Source organism: Hemiscyllium ocellatum, chromosome 5 (assembly GCF_020745735.1).
Source record: "Hemiscyllium ocellatum isolate sHemOce1 chromosome 5, sHemOce1.pat.X.cur, whole genome shotgun sequence".
NCBI lineage: Eukaryota > Metazoa > Chordata > Chondrichthyes > Orectolobiformes > Hemiscylliidae > Hemiscyllium > Hemiscyllium ocellatum.
The window spans coordinates 58123478-58142344 of record NC_083405.1 but is presented as its reverse complement, the minus strand read 5'-3'; the positions used below and the strand labels follow the sequence as shown (position 1 = coordinate 58142344).

At 39.4% G+C, this 18867-nt stretch overlaps 1 protein-coding gene across 1 annotated transcript in view; it reads right to left on the bottom strand.

The window, feature by feature from the left end:
* Positions 1-17065, bottom strand: part of tfpi2 (tissue factor pathway inhibitor 2) — a 33421-nt gene extending 16356 nt beyond the window's left edge. Inside the window, exons 1-2 of the mRNA XM_060825459.1 lie at positions 16817-17065; positions 5105-5284 (exon numbers count right to left, since the gene is read on the bottom strand). Of these exons, the coding sequence (XP_060681442.1) occupies positions 5105-5284; positions 16817-16892 (256 nt within the window). The 5' untranslated portion in view covers positions 16893-17065. The remainder of the gene's footprint in view (positions 1-5104; positions 5285-16816) is intronic.
* Between the last annotated feature and the right edge of the window lie 1802 nt (positions 17066-18867).

Sequence of the window (18867 nt, the reverse complement as noted above, 5' to 3'; positions counted from 1 at the left end):
GGAGTCTCAGTTCCCAACTCTATTTGTTATCCATTGACTACAATTCCAAAGTACTTACTTGGGCACATGACACAAGAACAAGAGCTGGCTCATGTCAAGAGTTAATTATTTGGACTAGGTCCTAGAGCTGTAGAACAATGTCTTCAGAAAAGAAATAATTAATGTGGTATACAAAATGAAAGTAAGTACCTAAATGAAAAATGCTATCTGGGCAACAATACAGGAAATTGGAATAAAGGTTCCCACTGAGAATAAATCCCAGTGAGTGAATAGGAGCTTCAAGAATGTGGAGTTACTTATGGAAATGTTTTCAGAGAAAAAAAAACTTTAACACTCGTTTCTTTTTTTAAAAGAAAAGTCTTATAGCAATGTCATTAGATATGAAATTCTCCACAGAATGATCTGCAAAAATACTTTGAAGATGACAGACAGAATGTTCCTTTTCCTGCAAGGTGCAGTTAAGGATGATAACAGAGTGAGAATTAAATAGAAAGATTCTTGGTACTGAGAAAAACTTTCCCAAATCTTGTTGTATGGCAAACGCCTCCTTCTTTTGCATTAAAGTCCCAACTCACCCTATTTACACCTGACTGCCAGTTCTCCTCTCCTCTACTGAGAAACAAGATAGAACAAATTTCTAACAGATCAAGCAGAACAGCTACTGTCACTTGAAGCTCTCCGAACGTCTGTCCTGACCATAATGCAACTCTTTTACCATCCTTCTTGACCCTTCATCCAGGTAAGTCAGCAGCCTCACAACATCATCATATCTGTTCTCAGACCAACTGAGTCACTACTTTAAAACTTTGATGCTAATTTGTAACTGACAGACACACACTTCTTAAATGCTTCTGCCTGGCCATCTTACATACTGGGAAAGATATGGCATCTCCCACATCTGTACAGGATGCTTTTGTACTTGACACAAACTCATTGCTCTTAGCTCATTTTATATAGTGCTCAATTACTTTACCCCTCACTGGGTTGTTGTGATCATGTCTGCTTCAGGTTGATTTTGTAGCACAGACTAGCTTTAAGACTGAGTTCAGGTCAGCCATCCTCTGTGGTGACATTCATTTCTTAGTACTCACTAACCTTCATGCTCAATGACACACTGCCAGCCACTTTAGCTTTTATTTAAATGCAGAGAGAGCGAGCAAGAGCGAGAGCGAGAGCGAGAGCATTGAAGCAGGAAGTGCTAGAGAAACTGAGCAAGACTGGCTGCATCTATGGAGAGCGAAACTGTTAACATTGGACTCAATGTGATTTATTAGAGGGAGAGGCAGGCGACTTGTGATAGTGAGGAGCATTAATTAGGCAGTTGACATGTCACTCCATGGCAGCACCATGCTATATCAATATCACAGCTGCAGCATGTGCCAGCAGCTTATGCAGCTAACACACTGCATGAACTTCAAGCACATCCTGAGGTAAGAGTCAAAATGCAGGCAAAGGGACAATAGTCAGTCTGACGTACCACTATAGTCAGACAACATCTCATCCTATTCCTGCATAGAGCATTGGCTTTCAGGTGCTAAATCTTATGTCAATCTCTGGATCTACATCCTTGTATAAGGGAATTGAGGTATGGTCAGTCGCTCAGAAAATGGGCAAATAGTTCAAGGACTAAGGGTAGTCCAGTATGGGGTACCGTGGAGATATCAATTGATGGCAACAGTTTGTGGTCAGTCAAAGATATGCTGCCAATGTATTTGTGGACAGGGAAATGGAACAACATAGTCCATCACTGGGGTTTGGTCAAAAATAATCAAGAGTTTTATCAGCAACAGTCCATGTAGTTTGAGAAAGCAGGCAAAACCAGTTTGGGGATGGGCTTAATTGTAGTGAATTGCTGAGGGAATGGTCACTGTGCTTACTGGTAAAAAAGGAAGTCAGGAAACAGTTTTTTTAAAAATGGCTGGCAAATTTAAGGAAAATCTAAAGATATTTTGTTCATGCATTAAGAACACTAAGATGACTAACGAAAATGTAACATGAATCTCAGATGTAGATGGTAACTTGTATATGGACGCAGAAGTTGTGGGTAAGGATCTTAATGAGCATTTTGTGTCTGTCTTCATAAAGGAGAGGGATGATGTTGACATTCTAGTTAAAGAGAACGTGTCAAATATTCGATACATTACGTATTACACAAAAGAGTAGACTGACATCCTTTAAAGTGGATAAAAATCTCCAGGGTCTGATGAATATTTATCTACACTATTAAATGAGGATCATTTTCTAATCCTCACTAGGTACAAGTGAGGTACCAGAAAGAGAGAGATGTGAAAATTGTGTCATTGAGATGGACCAGCCAAGTAATTAAAGGCTGGTCAGCCTGTCCTCAGGGGGAAAATTATTAGAATCAAGATTGAGAAATAAGATCAATTGCTATTCACAAAGGCATGGATTAACCAGGAATAGTCATTCCGGTAGTAGTAAAGAAAGGACATGTCTTACTAACTGAATTTTGAGAAAGTAACAAGGAGGACCGACAAGGATAGTGTAGTGGATCTTATTATTAACAATTTTATTACGACAATTGTGGCTGTGTGTAAGGTGTGCTTTTCCAGCACCACATTCTCGGCTCATTACGACAATTGACAAGGTCTCACATCGCAGACTGGTGCTTAATGTTGGATCCTTTGCTGTTTCTGGTGTATGCTAATGATTTAATCTTCAGTATGGGAGGTCCAAAAGGGAAGTTCACAGACAACTTGCCCATTATCCAAGTGCTTGTACATGCGATATCTTCATGTGAGCTCACTTTGAAGTGTCTACGTATAAACTGTCTTATATGCCCATAAAGGACAACACAGTAGTCAGTGACATTGCAAGGCACATAGATAGGCCCCTTAAGGCATCTATAAGGATGTGACATCTGACTGCTGTGCTGTGAGGTCCCTTATGATAATAATCAAGTTGGCAGGAATCTTGAGGAATCTCCTATCCATCCTTCCATCATTGGTAAATGTTCGATATTTCTGAGTTCACATAAACACTTAGATTGCCCTGAAATGCTTTAACATCCTTTGGGATAAAGTTAAAAATCACCCAACGCCAGGTGATCGTCCAACAGGTTTATTTGTAAGTACTAGCTTTCGGAGCGCTGCTCTTTCATCAGGCAGCTAGTGGGACAGGATCCCAGCTGCTAACTGACAAAGGAGAAGCACTCTGAAAGCTTGTACTTCCAAATAAACCTGTTAGACTACTACTTGGTGTTGGATGATTTTTGTCTTTGTCCATCCCAGTCCTACACCAGTACCTTCACATCATCCTTAGGGATAATATTTAACCTATGAGATGGAGCACTTTGTGCACCTTTGCTTGGCAGACCACTATACAGAACAAAGTGGACACATACCATGGGCAGTTCACATCTCCCAACCTTGAATGGCAGTACCATCCCTTAAGCTGAAAGATAGAATTCCCTGCAGAGTCATCACAAATTCTGCACTCTACTTCAGGAGGTGGGCACAAGCATGAAATGATGTGTGCAATCCAGGCCTTTATATATTCCCTGCACATTAATATAGACAACTCTGAAGCAAAACACAATATGCAGCACTCAAAGTGATGGTTCAATGACCCTATCTGAAGTGAAGGAATTGATTGATTGATTGGGAGAGATGAGTAATGCTTGGTGATTGAAATTTCTTGCATTCTTGGAATGTCTTGAAGAGACTGTCCAAGGCTCATGTGGATGCAACTTAACTGGTTCAGACAGCAAAAAATGTCTGCTCCTTATTTAGTAGTACAGCCTAGTGGTATTATCACTGGACTGTTAATCCAGGAAGAGTCAAGATTAGAGTGGTGCTGGAAAAGCACAGCAGGTCAAGCAGCATCCAAGGAACATGAATTTGGATGTTTTGAGCAAAAGCACTTTATCAGGAATAGAGATTCATGGGCCTATCCACCAGGCACCAAGTGTTCCTCTGGCACTAGGAGCTGGACCCTACCAGGCCTGGACTATTTGGTCAGTTATGGGTGTTTATTGCAATGTGGAAAAGAGGGTTTGAGTATGATGGAAATGGACGCAAGAGTGATTCATGAGGAGAGGGGGTGAAACAACCCCAATGCAAGGATAGGAAGCACAGAAGGGTTGGTAATTTGGAAGGATTATTTTTAGTTCACTCATGAGATGTGGTCATTACTAGATGACATAGGTGAAAGCTGTTGAGTGGGTATGATGCATTCAATAGAGAGTTGTACACCATGAGCATTGATAAGATGCATGTGCAGCGGCAGAGTTACAGTGAGTGTTGGCCTAGTGAAGGTGATTCAGCAGAGAGAAGAAAATGGCTTTTGCAGAGTGCACAAAAACATTAACCTTTCTATATGTCTGAATATTTGACTTTGGAGACAAAACTGATCCATGTTGCAATTTTCTGTCCAGACTGGCTGGATTTGGTGGTGTGCCCTCCTTAGACTGTCAGCAGGATAACGTACTGCTCTCAACCTTCCCACCCTGACTACCAACAACTCCAGATCCGTGTCCTGGAAGTATGGGTCTAGCTTGCCTATCCTCCCAGACAGTTGAGCACCACAGTGTGAGGGCCAGTTGCTGGCTCATAGTATCTGAAGTGCTGTTCGGCCGAGAATTCAATGTTGTCGTTGAAATATGTACCCCACAAGGTCTCAGCAGTGGAGAGTATTTCTGCTTCATTCACCATACAATTCCCCAAGAAACATACCCAACAGCTTGGCTGCATGATGGAGGTGGCAAAAGGCAGAAGATTATTCGTGAAAATGTGTACTGGGCCATGGTAGACTTGGGCACCATAAAACTCACTCTCCCTCACAGTTTAACTGCAAATGGGAAATCCAACTCGCTTCCTTGTAAAATAAAGCATTTAAATAATAACTGAATTTCATTCACCACACAAAATAAATGCAGTGTTTTTCTTTTGTCTTCTTCTCCTAATAGGTAGTGTGTAAGCTTCAATTGTACAGTTCAGTTATCGACTACTCAAAACATTTTTCAATAAACTGTTTCAATAAGAACTCTCACATTTCTTGTCACTCTTTCCTTTTCCCAAATAAACAACTCATTTTGGCAAAATGCTCATCACAAAACAGAGAAGAAAGAAAGGAAGGAGCTTACTTTTAATCTTGCGGCAGTGCATCTTGCATTCTTCCAACGTTGCAAATTTATTTGCATTACCCTTGCAACCACCATATTCAAATTCTTCACAATTCTGAGTATATCTGTCATAATAAAAGCGATGGAACAAGGCCTTACAGGGTCCTGGGTCTGGTAACAGTAAGCAGACATCTCGGTTGTCTAGAAAGATGAAAATTGTCACATGTGACATCTTTATGATTGCACATTAGCGGAGTCAATAAATGTCCTGGTACCTAGAAACATGAAACAATGGAAATCCCAACCATTACAAAAGTTGTCAGAATATTAAATTCAGAAAGGAACTGGTTCATCTTTAATATTACAACATCACTAAGTGTTCTATCAATTCGGAACAATTCCGCTGGATTGAAGGGTAGCTAATGTAATACCATTAACTGTAAAAAGGAGGTAGAGAAAAATTAGGAATTACAGACCTGTTAGCCTGACAACAGAAATGGGGAAAATGCTGGAGTCCATTATAAAAGATTTAATAGTATAACACTTGAAAAACACAGGAGGATCAGAGAGAGTCAGCCTAGATTTATAAAAGGGAAAGCACACTCAACAAATTTGCTGGAGTTTTGCAAGAATCTAACTAATTGAGTTGGTAAGGGAGAGAGTAAGTGAATGTGGTTTATTTGGACTTTCAAAAAGTTCTTAATAATGAAGTTAGCATGGAAAACTAAAGCATCTTGGATTGGGGACAGTGTGCTGAAATGGATTGAAACCTCGTTGGTAACCAAAAACAAAGATTAGTTATAAACGGGTCATTTTCTGATTGGCAGCCAGTGACGAGTGGGAATTGTAGTAATCAGTGCTTGAACTTCAGCTGTTCACTTAGACAAGGAAATTAAATGTAACATCTCCATGTTTGGAGACAATACAAAGCTGGGTGGAAAGAAAGATTGAACATTGAGGATGATGCAGAGACGCTTCAGTGCAGTTTGGACAAGTTGAGTGAGTGCACAAACGTATGGCAGATGCAGTAGAGGAGGATATGTGGGAGTGTGGTAATTTGTTAGCAAAAAAAAAAGGCAAACAGATTAGTTTTTGAGTGGTGATATATTGGGAGAAGGAGAGGTACAATGAGATGCGGCTATCCTTGCACAACAGTTGCTGAAAGTAAACATGCAGGTGCAACAAGCAAGACAGACAACAACTGGTACATTGGCCTTCGTAGTGAGGCAGCTTGAATACAAGAGTATGGGGTCTTGCTGCAATCTTATAGAGCCTTAGATGAGACCACACCTGGAGTATTTTGTGTCGTTTGATCTCCTTGTCCGAAGAAAGTTCTGGCTACTGAGGGTGTGTAACAAAAGATTTATCAGACTGACTCCTCAGATTGCTGAACTGACATATGAACTAGATCGGTTAAGATTATATTCACTGCAGTTTGACAATATAAAAAAAAAAGAGAGGGAGATCTCATTGAAACGTCTAAAAATTCTACACAGGAATAAACAGGTAAATTCAGGAAGGCTGTGCCTGATGACTGGGGAGTCCAGAGCTGGAGTCACAGTTTAAAAATATTGGGTAGAGCATTGAGGGGGAGAAATTTCTTTACCTAAGAGAGTTGCGTGCCGAGAAAGCATTTAAGGTCAAAACATTGAATGTTTTCAAAAAGAAGCTAGAAATATATCTTGGGGTTAAAATGAATGAAGAGAAAACAGCAATTGGGTACTGAGTAAGATGAACTGTTTTAGGCATATTGAAAGATGGAGCAGTCTTGAAAGGCTAATAGAGCTACTCCCACTTGAATTTTCTGCGTTTCTATCACAATCTCAGTGCCCTGAGCTGGAAGGAAAATTCTCAGCCTGGGTTCATCTTGGAATCACCACTACTTCTGAGACACAATGCACATGTGGAGATTTTGGGTCATGAGCAAAGTCAATTTATTCACCTGATAACCGAACATTCAGTCACACTCCTGAGTGAGACAGAGTGAATTGTAATCGGTTTGATCAAGTTGCTGGGTGAATGTTGGAACCTGTGACCACAGTTATCAACGCTGAATAAAAACAAACTTTGGTTTTTCCAATGTTCAATTGAAGGAAGTTCGGATTTCCATGTAAATCTCAATAAAATATGGTTAGTATGTTCAGAAACTAGTTGGAAATATCATTGTCTATTTTATAATTTGTAATTGGCTAAAATAAACAATTAAAGCTGCTTACAAATCCAGCAATATTAATCCTTTCAGGACAGGTTTTCTAAGTAGATATTGACGCAGAGATGTGAAATGGAGTGTCCAAATAAATCTCTTATAAAAGTATATAAGTACAATAATCACAAACCATGATCGTGAGTTGAAAAATAAGATGCTTTAAGAGATTTGTCACTTTTTCATGTTGTTATTAAAACAGAATGTGGAGGAGCTGGTGTTGGACTGGGGTGGACAAAGTTAAACATCACAACAACAGCTTCTAGCCAAACAGATTTATTTCAAAGCACTAGCTTTCGGAGCGCTGTTCCTTCATCATCATCATCAGGTGGTTGTGGAGCAGGACCATAAGACACAGAATTTATAGCAAAAGATTACAGTCCATGCAACTGAAAGGATATATTGAACAAACCTAGATTACTGTCTAGGGTCAGCAGCCTAGGTTTGTTCAATATCTCATTTCAATTATATGAAAAGCTAGTGTTTCTAAATAAACCTGTTGGACTATAACCTGATGTTGTTTAATTTTTAAAAACTTTATTAACACAGCTAACTTGCAATAATTATGAGTACCAAACACAGATGAAAATCCATGCAACCCATGTCAACTCTTTGGAAATCAGGGATGTTTCCAAATGAAGAGTTTCAAGTGGCCTTGCCAGACTTCAGTGGGATTTTGCACCTTAGCTATAACTAGTTAAGTGTTAAACCTTTGAGAGAATAATTAAGTACCAAGACTCAGAAGAATATGTAATGTCGGAAAATGGTCAAAACAGGTTTCTGAAAGATATCAATATTTTTCTAAGATATAAATGAATCCAGCATGCCTGACTATAAACCTTAGGGAGATTTAATTGTCACATTTGAAACTTCTACTCAGAAGCCCAAAGTAGAATCTCGAAGATCTGTAATTATGGGGAAGTCCTTATACAAATTTATCCATGCATTTCTGGTCTGTCAGCCCATCGCTCCAATGTATTCCTCACCACACTCCACACCCTACTCCATTGACCGATTGACTCAAAACTCTTGTAATGGAGAACACGATCACCGATTTCTGCTCGCCTATTAGCCCTGTTTTTGTTGATCTCCACCAGCTCCCCATTCCACAATGAACTGCATTCGAATCATTATCCCTTGTTGAAATGCCATCATGGCCTCAGCTCCTCCCAAAACCCATAAATTCCATCTGCCAATTAACCAATGCAAACACAAGTCTACTTGCAAACAGGAAACAGAAATTGCTGATGAAACTCTGCAGGTTTGGGAGCATCTGTGGGAAGAAAACAGTTAACGTTACGAGTACAGTGACTGTAGCAAAAAAAAAGTAATAATTATGGTAAAAATGAAGTTGAGGGAGGGGGAGAATCTGCTTTAATAAACTTTAAACATTAGCTTTTGAATGTTTTAAGTGAGTAGCAATAGAAAAGTAGCTGAACACCGGGAACATCTGATGATTTGAGATGCAGGGATGAATAAAGGCCTTAGAGCTACTTTGAAATAATATCAGTTGTGGCTCAGTCACAGGTTGCAGACTAAAGTTCTGCCCCAGAGTCCTGAACAACTAAACATTGACAGACACTTAGATTTGGATTTTATTGTCATGCATACTCAAGTGCAGAAGTACAGCAAAAAGTGTCTAACATTGACACATTCATCACAATCTTCAGTACAAAAAAAGGTACGTAGGTACATAAAAAACTTCATTTCAACATAGCAAAAGGAACGAAGTTAAAGGTAAAGGTAAAGCATCACTGATACAGTACTGCAGAGATGGAGGAATTTTCTTTGGGTGAAACATTGAATCTCTACCCTACAGCCAGTTCTTCATCAAGAACACATTCAAATAAAGAAAACCTACATGCAAATGCACAAGATCTTTGTTCCAGGAGAGGAAGATGGCTTAAAGAATAAGGCAAGTCAGAAATCAGCCACATGCAGGTTGAGTTCTGTAATAAGTCTTTCAGCAAGAGCATAATTTTTAAATGCCCAACTACAAAGAGACATTGCTAAATATTTAATATCAGAAGGTATGGAGCAGACATAAGTTAAGTTGTCAGCTCAAACAAAAATGGTTATACAATGCAATAGCCATTAGGGATCTGGCTGCAAAGGGACCAAGGCTGTGACCTGAATGTTCAAGAGTGCATGACATTCTCAAAGACAGGAAAATAGGACACAAAAAGGTGAAGTGGCCTTGTTAATTTCAGATGTCATTGGCATAACCATGACATGACCTTACTTCTAAAGCTCACAATGCAGAATGTTGGTAGAAGTGAGAAATCATAAAAAGGTAGGAAGTCTCATGTTGTTGTATTTTGTAGGCCTGATGCTTCATTATAAGACAAGGCATTCAGGAATAAATAACAGGAGGTTCTGAAAATCAAGGGCGATTTTAGTCTACATATAGATTATATGAATCAGATTGATTGAGGTAGCCAGGAAAAATTGAGATCAGAGTATTTTCAGGATTGTTTCTTAGAGCAGCACACTTTTGAACCAAACAATAGGTTATTCTCAACCTAGAAATGTATAATAAGACAGGATTAATGAATTAGTTCATTGTAAGAGAACCACTTGGGGTAGCAACAGCCATAAAATGATTGAATTATGCATTCAGTTTGAAAGAGAGAATAGCGAGTCAAAGACTAATATTATAATCTTAGTTTAGATTAGATTAGATACCCCACACAGTATGGAAACTGGCCCTGTGGCCCAACATGTCCATATTGACCCTCTAAAAAGGAACCCACCCAGACCCATTCCCTTACATTTACTAAAGCACATAAAACAATGGGCAATTTAGGATGGCCAATTCACCTGACCTGCACATCTTTAGATTGTGGGAGGAAACCTGAGCAGCCGGAGGAAACCCACACAGGCACAGGGAGAATGTGCAAACTCCACACAGACAGACAGACACCCGAGGCGGGAATCAAACCTAGGTCCCTGGCACTGAGTCCGCGATGCTAACAATCTTGAACAATTCAGATTCAAGAGTGAAACCTGGTTTTAGAGACCACAAGTTTTATTTTTTGTTGCTATGGTGATTAATCACTGAACATGGTCACATGAAGCTGTCAACGTACTTAAAATAATATCCATTTATTACACAAAGAAAAGCTCTATCATAAACAGCAAAAGAAAAATTCAACCACTGTTCACAACATCCTTTACAGATGTTAACCCCAGTGAAGTATCACTCCCATCCTAATTTCTTAATCAACTGATGATTCTTTGCACAGCCACCAAATGCAATTCTCAGACATGCTAGTTTACTATTTTTTGATTTGTAGTTGCCGTTGTAGGACTAGGGTGGACAAAGTTAAAAATCACAACACCAGGTTATAGTCCTGCAGGTTTAATTGGAAGCACTAGCTTTTGCAGCACTGCTCCTTCATCAAGTGGTTGTGGAGCAGGATCATAAGACACAGAATTGACTACTTGGAGGCTGCTAAAACTGTAAATCGGTGAGTATGGATCTTCTTTCCTGTTTATCATTTAACAAACACTTCAACAGCCATGTCAACAAGCAACTTAGAGTCACCTGGATTAGGTTTCATGATTTCTTAGAAATACTTTGACCCACAGTTACAAACCAAATATTAAAAAAATTGTAGAGAAAAAAAAAAGTGCCTGAATCTTAGAAAGGTTGCCTGGCAGAGGAGTGAGCACAGGCTGTTGGTATTGACTGCCACATCAGCAGAGACCGGCAGTGGCATTGGCAAAGAGGTGGTTTTGACCAGCATCTGGTGACCTGGGAATCCATTGGGTGTCTTTTGCGACAACTTCATTCCCTGGATCGGTGAGGAGATTGGTCCTTGTGGCAGCTGCTGTGGTGTCTTACAGCCCAGGATTCCAGCGGCCCATCATGGATGGCCTGCTTTAACAGTGGCTTCCAGCCCAGTATTCCAGTGGCCTGGCATGGCAGCCTTGCAGTAGTATTGTCTTTTCCTGAACTCAAAGAGCCAGGAATTGAACTAAGATGAACTTTGACTTAATCTTAATTATTTTTCTTGTGATTAATTTAGGTGTTGTGATATGACAACTTAAAACACTTTTCATTGTGTACTTTTATATTTTTCATTTTAAAATGACAATTCAATTCACAGTACTGAAAATGAAAATCCCATTTACCTCCATTTGAGAGCACAAGTCGCCAAATAATAAAACTATTCTTATCCTTCATTTCACTAATATAATTAACTAAAAGGCAGTTATGGTTACAAGGGCAGATTGGGATAAACTGAACTTGGAAATGTGAATGAATAAATGAGTGGATGGTCCTTATTGTCGTGCATGTTTTTTTATTATTGACTTTTTTTGAAAATGTTAAGTAGCCCAGCAATGGCAGCATACTCATGTGACTGGCAATTATCTTCTGTAAACCTGAAGTCTGTATCAGCTCTTCTGATGTCTCTTGAATGCTCACTGTTGACTTATCATCATCTAATATAGAGACAATCTTTTCTAAGAGTAAAAGCTACTACGTTAGACCTATCACACAGATGTATGAATGGCTTTCTACTTAATCCCTGGAATGGGCCATTGATTACTTGTGATGAATACCTTTTGTCTCAATGCTAACCACTTTTCCTTTCCCAAGAGGGTTTGGTCACATGACTCCCACAGATCAACCCAACTGTCTTTATGGGGAAAGATCACTCAATCTGAAACATCGTCTGATTTCTCTCCACAGATGCTACAGACCTGCTGAGCTTTTCCTGCAATTTCTGTTTTTGTTGCTGTTATGAATATCTGAATTTGAAAGATCAGACAGTTTGCCTTTACACTGAGGCTATGCCCTCAGGTCCTAGTCTCTCCTACCAATGCAAACATTTTCCCAACATTTACTCTGTCCAAGCCATTCAGTATTTTGTATGTTTCAATTAAATCCCTCCTCATTCATCTAAATTCCATCAAATATAAACCCAAAGCCCTTAAACATTTCTCATATGTTAAGCTTTTCATTCCTGTGACCATTCTCATGAACCTCCACTGAGCACACTCCAGGGCCAGCACATCCTTCCTAAGATATGGGACCCAAAACCATTCTCCAAATATGGTCTGACCAAAGCCTTATAGAGAATCAGATGTACATTCCTGCTTTGATATTCAGCTTAAAAATACGGGGTAGACCATTTAGGACAGAGATGAGGAGAAACTTCTTCACCCAGAGAGTGGTGGCTGTGTGGAATGCTCTGCGCCAGAGGGCAGTGGAGGCCCAGTCTCTGGATTCATTTAAGAAAGAGTTGGATAGACCTCTCAAAGATAGTGGAATCAAGGGTTATGGAGATAAGGCAGGAAGAGGATACTAATTAGGAATGATCAGCCATGATCATATTGAATGGCGGTGCAGGCTCAAAGGGCTGAATGGCCTACTCCTGCACCTATTGTCCTCTCAATAAAATACCATCATTGCATTTGCCTTCCTAACTACTGACTCAACCTGCAAGTTTACCTTGAGAGAAACCTGGACTAGAACTCCCAAGTCTCTTTGCACTTCTGAATTTTCTCAGTTTAGAAATTGGTCCAACTCTCTATTCTTCCTATTAAAGTGCACAATCTCACACTTTCCCACATTGTACTCCACCCGCCACTTCTTTGCCCACCGTACTAACCTCTCCAAATCCTTCTGCAGCATCCCTGCCATCTCAATGCTAGCTGTCCCTCTATCTTTGCATCATCTGCAAATGTAGCCAGAATGTCCTCAGTTCCTTCATCCAGATCGGTAGTGTTTAGAGTGGAAAGCGGAGGCTTTCAGAACACCACTTGTAAGTCAGTATTCGGAAAGTTTTTTGTCAAAACCATTAAGCCAAAGACATGTTTTAGAAAAGTCTCTTTAGAAAGTTTGAAAGTAATTTTAATGGAGAAATAAACACTTTCTATGGTGTCTCAATTGCTAGCTAACCAATTGACTTATCTCCACGAAAGGAATTCCAGATTTCAAGGGGAACGAAGAGTAAAAGTAGGGAAATTTTGATATCATCCTACAACACATATGTAAGTACAAGTCTGCTGTGCTGAGTAAAATTTTGGAACTTAAGGAAGACATTAAGAGTGCGCAACTTTACAGACAAAGATGATTTGGAAGGTAATTTTTGTATTTACAAGTGATTGTGGTCATGCAACATTTTGATGAATGAGAAATTGATTTTTATTTCGTCTGATTAGGCACTGCAGGGAATACTATGGCCTCATGAAATTTGGTCACATGGGACAGAGGTGTCAAACAAGTTCACCAATGTACTGTGTCTTCCCTTTCAACGAACAATTAAGGAACTCACTTGAAGAAAGGAGACTGATCATTACCATTGCCAGGTGAATACATATCCCACAAAATGCTTCACTATAAACAGAATAACAGTCACAATCTCATTAGTGATGGTGATCATGTTAACTAGTTCTTAATTGGTTGGAAAATATTTGGTATGGCTTGAGGCCATGTAAGCTACAATTCTACTTTATAGTAACAGGGCATCATGTATTTGTCTTGTGCAATTCTTTATTTCATTTACAGTATTTTGATAAGACAAATTGTAATAAAACTAACTTATTAAAAAAAATTCTCATTCACCTCAGAATTTGCATTCCTGTTGTATTAGGCTTGTTGTGCCTGGCTTTCTTTAATGCAAAAAAAAAGTCAGTATACTTTAATTTTAAATCAACTGTAACCAACTCAACTCTATTGATATCTACAAGTAAATGACAGTCAGCTGGGAGTCAGTAACATTCTGTAAACTGTAATTTAGTGCTGGACTCTCATGCAATCTTTGATAACAGCACACATCCTGACTCATATCTTAAAGCATGCAGTGTTTCTGTTGAAAAATATTATTGCAAGGAAAATGTTAAGGCAGCAGTAAGTTCTTGTAACCTACCATATGACATAAATTAAATATGATGAACCATGTTTTTTCTCTAAATTCATCACAAAGAAATTACAGAATCCAAACAGGCAGTCATTAATTCTGTTTTAAACCAAGTCTTACTGTGTTAAAAACTATTTCCAAAACAAAAGAGCATTTTGAGACTAAACGATCTGCTCCATTTGAAACCTGAGTGAACTGACAAACCTTATGAAATCAGATTGATGGATTGTGAAATTAACATCTTAAGGACGGAGAATAATTTATAATTTTGAGTGGGTAAATCCAATGCTAAACTGGGTACAGAAAGTGAACACGAGAACAAATTATGTTTGCTTTTAAATCACTTACTGATGAAAGTATAGTGCTACTTTAAAATGACAACTTTCTGTAATGAGTTTAGTTGATATCGATTGTTTGAGTAGAGCAACATCAGATCATTCACTGTAGTTCAGTGGCGAGACAGACAGCAAGACGGAATCTTCACAAAACTAGTTTGAAGATTTGCAACTCAACAAGTGTTTTTGGATTTGAGTGTAACTGCTAATCTGTTTCCCACTGAAACTGCTGTCTCAGTTTCACATAAGGAACAGCAAAGCCAGTAGTTTTTTTTCCCCAACACTAGTAGATTACTCTGGGCAATTAAACTAAAATATATCGGAGGCTAGAAAGTATAACAGAAGTACTCCACCCATTCCTTCAGATTGGGGATGAGAGCTCTGTAATTAACTACCACATTACTTTGAGGCAAAAAAATTATACATGGGGAAAAAATCTCTTAGAATTGAAAATTATTAATGCATTTTAACTGTAGAGTCAAACATCACAGAAGTGATGTTAATCAGATCACTGGGAACACGCGTAGAAAATATGGTTAAACTTTAGCATAAAAAATTACTTTAAATGTGGCTGTCTTACTCAGTTCTCTACTCCGGTCCTATACACAATTTCACACTGACCCAGTCCAGTACAGTGTGCGGTTGGCAGACTTCTACCCGGAGTCACATTCAAGTTTAACATGCGACAGTCGGAGTTAGTTTGTTATGAAATAGCTGCAGCTTCTGAAGACAAGAGGTACTTAATATTCAAATAGGTCATGACTTAGAGGCCAGATAATTATAAATCCTTCAGGATGTCATGTTTTAAACAAAGTTTCAACACATGAGAAAGACAACTCCGTCCTCGGTGTTAACGCTAACAATAATAACTTATGATTTTGAGATGCTGGTGTTGGAGTGGGGTGTACAAAGTTAAAATTCACACAACACCAGGTTATAGTCCAACAGGTTTAAATGGAAGCACACTAGCTGTCGGAGCATTGCTCCTTCATCAGGTGATAGTGGAGGGCTCAGTCCTAACAGAATTTATAGCAAAAATTTACAATGTGATGTAACTGAAATTATCCATTGAAAAACTGATTGTCTGTTAAGCCTTTCATCTGTTAGAATACAGTGATAGTTTCACTTCTTTCATGTGTAAATCACAAAACCGTTTTATCAAAAAAGGTTGCATTCTCAGGTTAGCTGTTAACAATGGTGATAGCTAGACAATATGTTGAAGGTGTTGGTCCCCTGTGTTTATGTAAAACTCTGTTATCTCACTTTTTAGGCTAGAATCAATCTAAACATCATGGCATAGACAGAGAACACAGGGGGCCAACACCTTCAACACATTGTCTAGCTATCATCATTGTTAACAGCTAACCTGAGAAAGCAACTTTTTAAAAAATGTTTTGTGACTTACACATGAAAAGTGAAACTGTCACTGTATTTTAACAGATGAAAGGCTTAATAATCAAGTTTTCAATGTATAATTTCAGTTACATCACACTATAAATTATTGCTATAATTCTGTGTTAGGATTGAGCTCTCCACAACCACCTGATGAAGGAGCGTCACTCCAAAAGCTAGTGTGCTTCCAATTAAACCTGTTGGACTATAACCTAGTGTTGTGTGATTTTTGATAATAACTTAATTATTCACAAGTTTTTAAAATCTGCACTTAAAGCTGGTCAAAAAGTCTTTCTCTTGTAGGAGTTTATCACCCATTCTGGAACAAAATATTTCCCAGGGTGAAAAACGGGAGTGACAGAACAGAATTTATTCCACGAGTGAAAAATAACAAATGAAAAACATACTTCAGCTGTTGGGAAAAAAAACGCTAAGTGTGTACTTATTCCAAAACATTGATCTAAGTGAGCCTCGGAAATCTCCACTGATAAGACGACTTGAAACATAGTTTAACTTCGCTGTCAGTTTAAATGAAAGGTATTGATAATTTACTTTGTTATTTGTTTGACATTCACCCAATACCCTAAACTTCTGAATGAAAATGATATAATTATGTAGATGTGGAAACTCTGACTCTGGGTGAAGCGAATGTCGAGTCTCCAACAGTTAGGAATAGGTATCACTCCGCATGACTGAACACTGCTAATTCACGAGCAAAACGGGCAGTAAATTCCAGTTCTCAAAAAGCAGACTTCTGCTCTTAACTACTCAAAACAGACCCAATCCCGAAATTTGTTTTGAATCCTAAATCGTTCGACAAAGGCATATCCCGAGTGCTTTTCCTGTAACGTAACAGATCTCATGGATTTTGGGGGAAAAATATGCAGAAATTTAAAAAAAACTACATTCTAGATAATTTGGAAGCTTTTACCTTTCTGTGCCATGTTGAATTGTGAAGCCAGCAGCAGCAAGATGCTGCAGGTCATGGTGAAAAGCTGCAACTCCATGATTTGGACAGAACGAGTGAGTTACTCTTGATTTCACTGTAGGATCCTCTCTGTGACTCGTGACTTTAGTCTGCGCTGGAGCAGTGGACTCTTCACTCGCCGATTTCAGGAAACTCCAATCTGGTACATTTATACAGCGGGTGTTCCGGCCACTACAGTCAGTCTGGCTCCGAGATATTTCAGTGGAACACCAAAAACGTTAATTGCATCCATGTCATCATTTCCCCCCCGGACTAGACTCACTCACTCCCCACCTTTAATCGTTCGTGCGTTCACCCACTTATCCGCTCTCATTCGTTCACTCAACATTCATCACATAATTAAATTTGGGTTTTATTGTCGCAACTTGTCTTTTCCCTAGGATGGGGAATTTCAGGAGGTATATTTTTAAGGTGAGAGGAGAAAGATTTTAAAAAGACAGGAGAGGCCTTTTTTTTCCACTGACGTTGGTTCCAGCATCGAATGAACGTCCTGAGGAAATGATAGAGTGGGTTATATAATTATAACGTTTATAACACATTTGTATAAGTATTTGACTCGGAAAGATCTGGAGGGATATGGACCAGGAGCAGGCAGATGGGACTAGTTTAGTTTGGGATTATGTTCAGTATGGACTGGTTGGACCAAAGGGTCTGTTTCTGTGCCCTATGACTCTATGAACCCAAGTTCAGGGTACAAGAGTATAGTGAGAAGTGTACATTGTTACCCTACACAGCACCACCAGGGTACAAAGTATCTAGGTACAAAAGTTTAGTTACAGAATTAGAAAAGTAAAGTTAAAAAAGTTCAGAACTACAGTTTTCTTAGCACCAACATGGAACACAAGCCCTCACCAATTCACAAAAAACCTGAGATTTTTAAAAACTTATTTACCCTGGTTCACTTCTGCTTTAACTAAGATTGGACGTCTCAGTTGAAACTCAACAGTTCCATTAGAACGCAGCGGGCAGAGGCGATACGCCTGTCATTTATCTGCCTCAAGGATCAAGGCCAACATTTGATAGATTTAAATCCAAGAGTAGAAATTGAACTCAGGCTAAATGAGTGATATTGGATCAGTTATTGGTTAGACTCAATGTCTGATAGTCAGGAGAAAGTGAGGACTACAGCTGCAGGTGTAAAACCTGTACCTACACCTCCTCCCTCACCTCTCCAAGACTCCAAAGAATCTTTTCACATCTGGCAGAGATTTTCCTTCACACCCAGCCACCTCATCTATTGTGTCCACTGCTCTCGATGTGGCAGGACACTAACTCGTGAAATTTTTCAGGGAAATGTGTGGAACACATGTACCAAACAACCTCACTGCCCTGTGGCTGACCACTTCAACTCCCCCTCCCACTCCACCAAGGACATGCAGACTCTGGGCCTCCTCCACTGCTAAATCCAAGCCACTTGACGACTGGAGGAAGAGCACCTCATATTCCGCCTTGGGATCCCCCAACCACACAGCATCAACATCAACTTTACCAGTTTCCTTATCTCCCCTCTCTCACCTCATCCCAGATCCAACCCTCCAATTCGGCACCACCCTCATGAATTGCCCTAACTGGCTTCCTTACCACCTCTCTGCTCCACCTTCCCTCTGACCTGTCATATCATCCCCCATCTGCATCTACCTATCACCTTCCCCACAGTCCCACCCGCAACCATCCTATTTATTTGTCAGCCCCCCTTTCCCTCCCCACATTCCTGATGAAGGGCTTATGCCTGAAATATCGACTCTCCTGCTCCTCGGATGCTGCTTGACCTGCTGTGCTTTCCCAGTGCCATACTTTTCAAATTTGATAGTTCTGTTGCAGTCTCTGGTGTGGAATATCTGATTATTATATATAGACTAGCAGCTGATATAGTCCTGCATTATGGTTTGAAACAAATCTCTATCATAAAGATCAAAGAGCAGTATGTGAATAGTCCGAGGAGGGAAAGGGCCACATTGGACCTGGTACTGGGGATCGAGACCAGGACAGGTGGT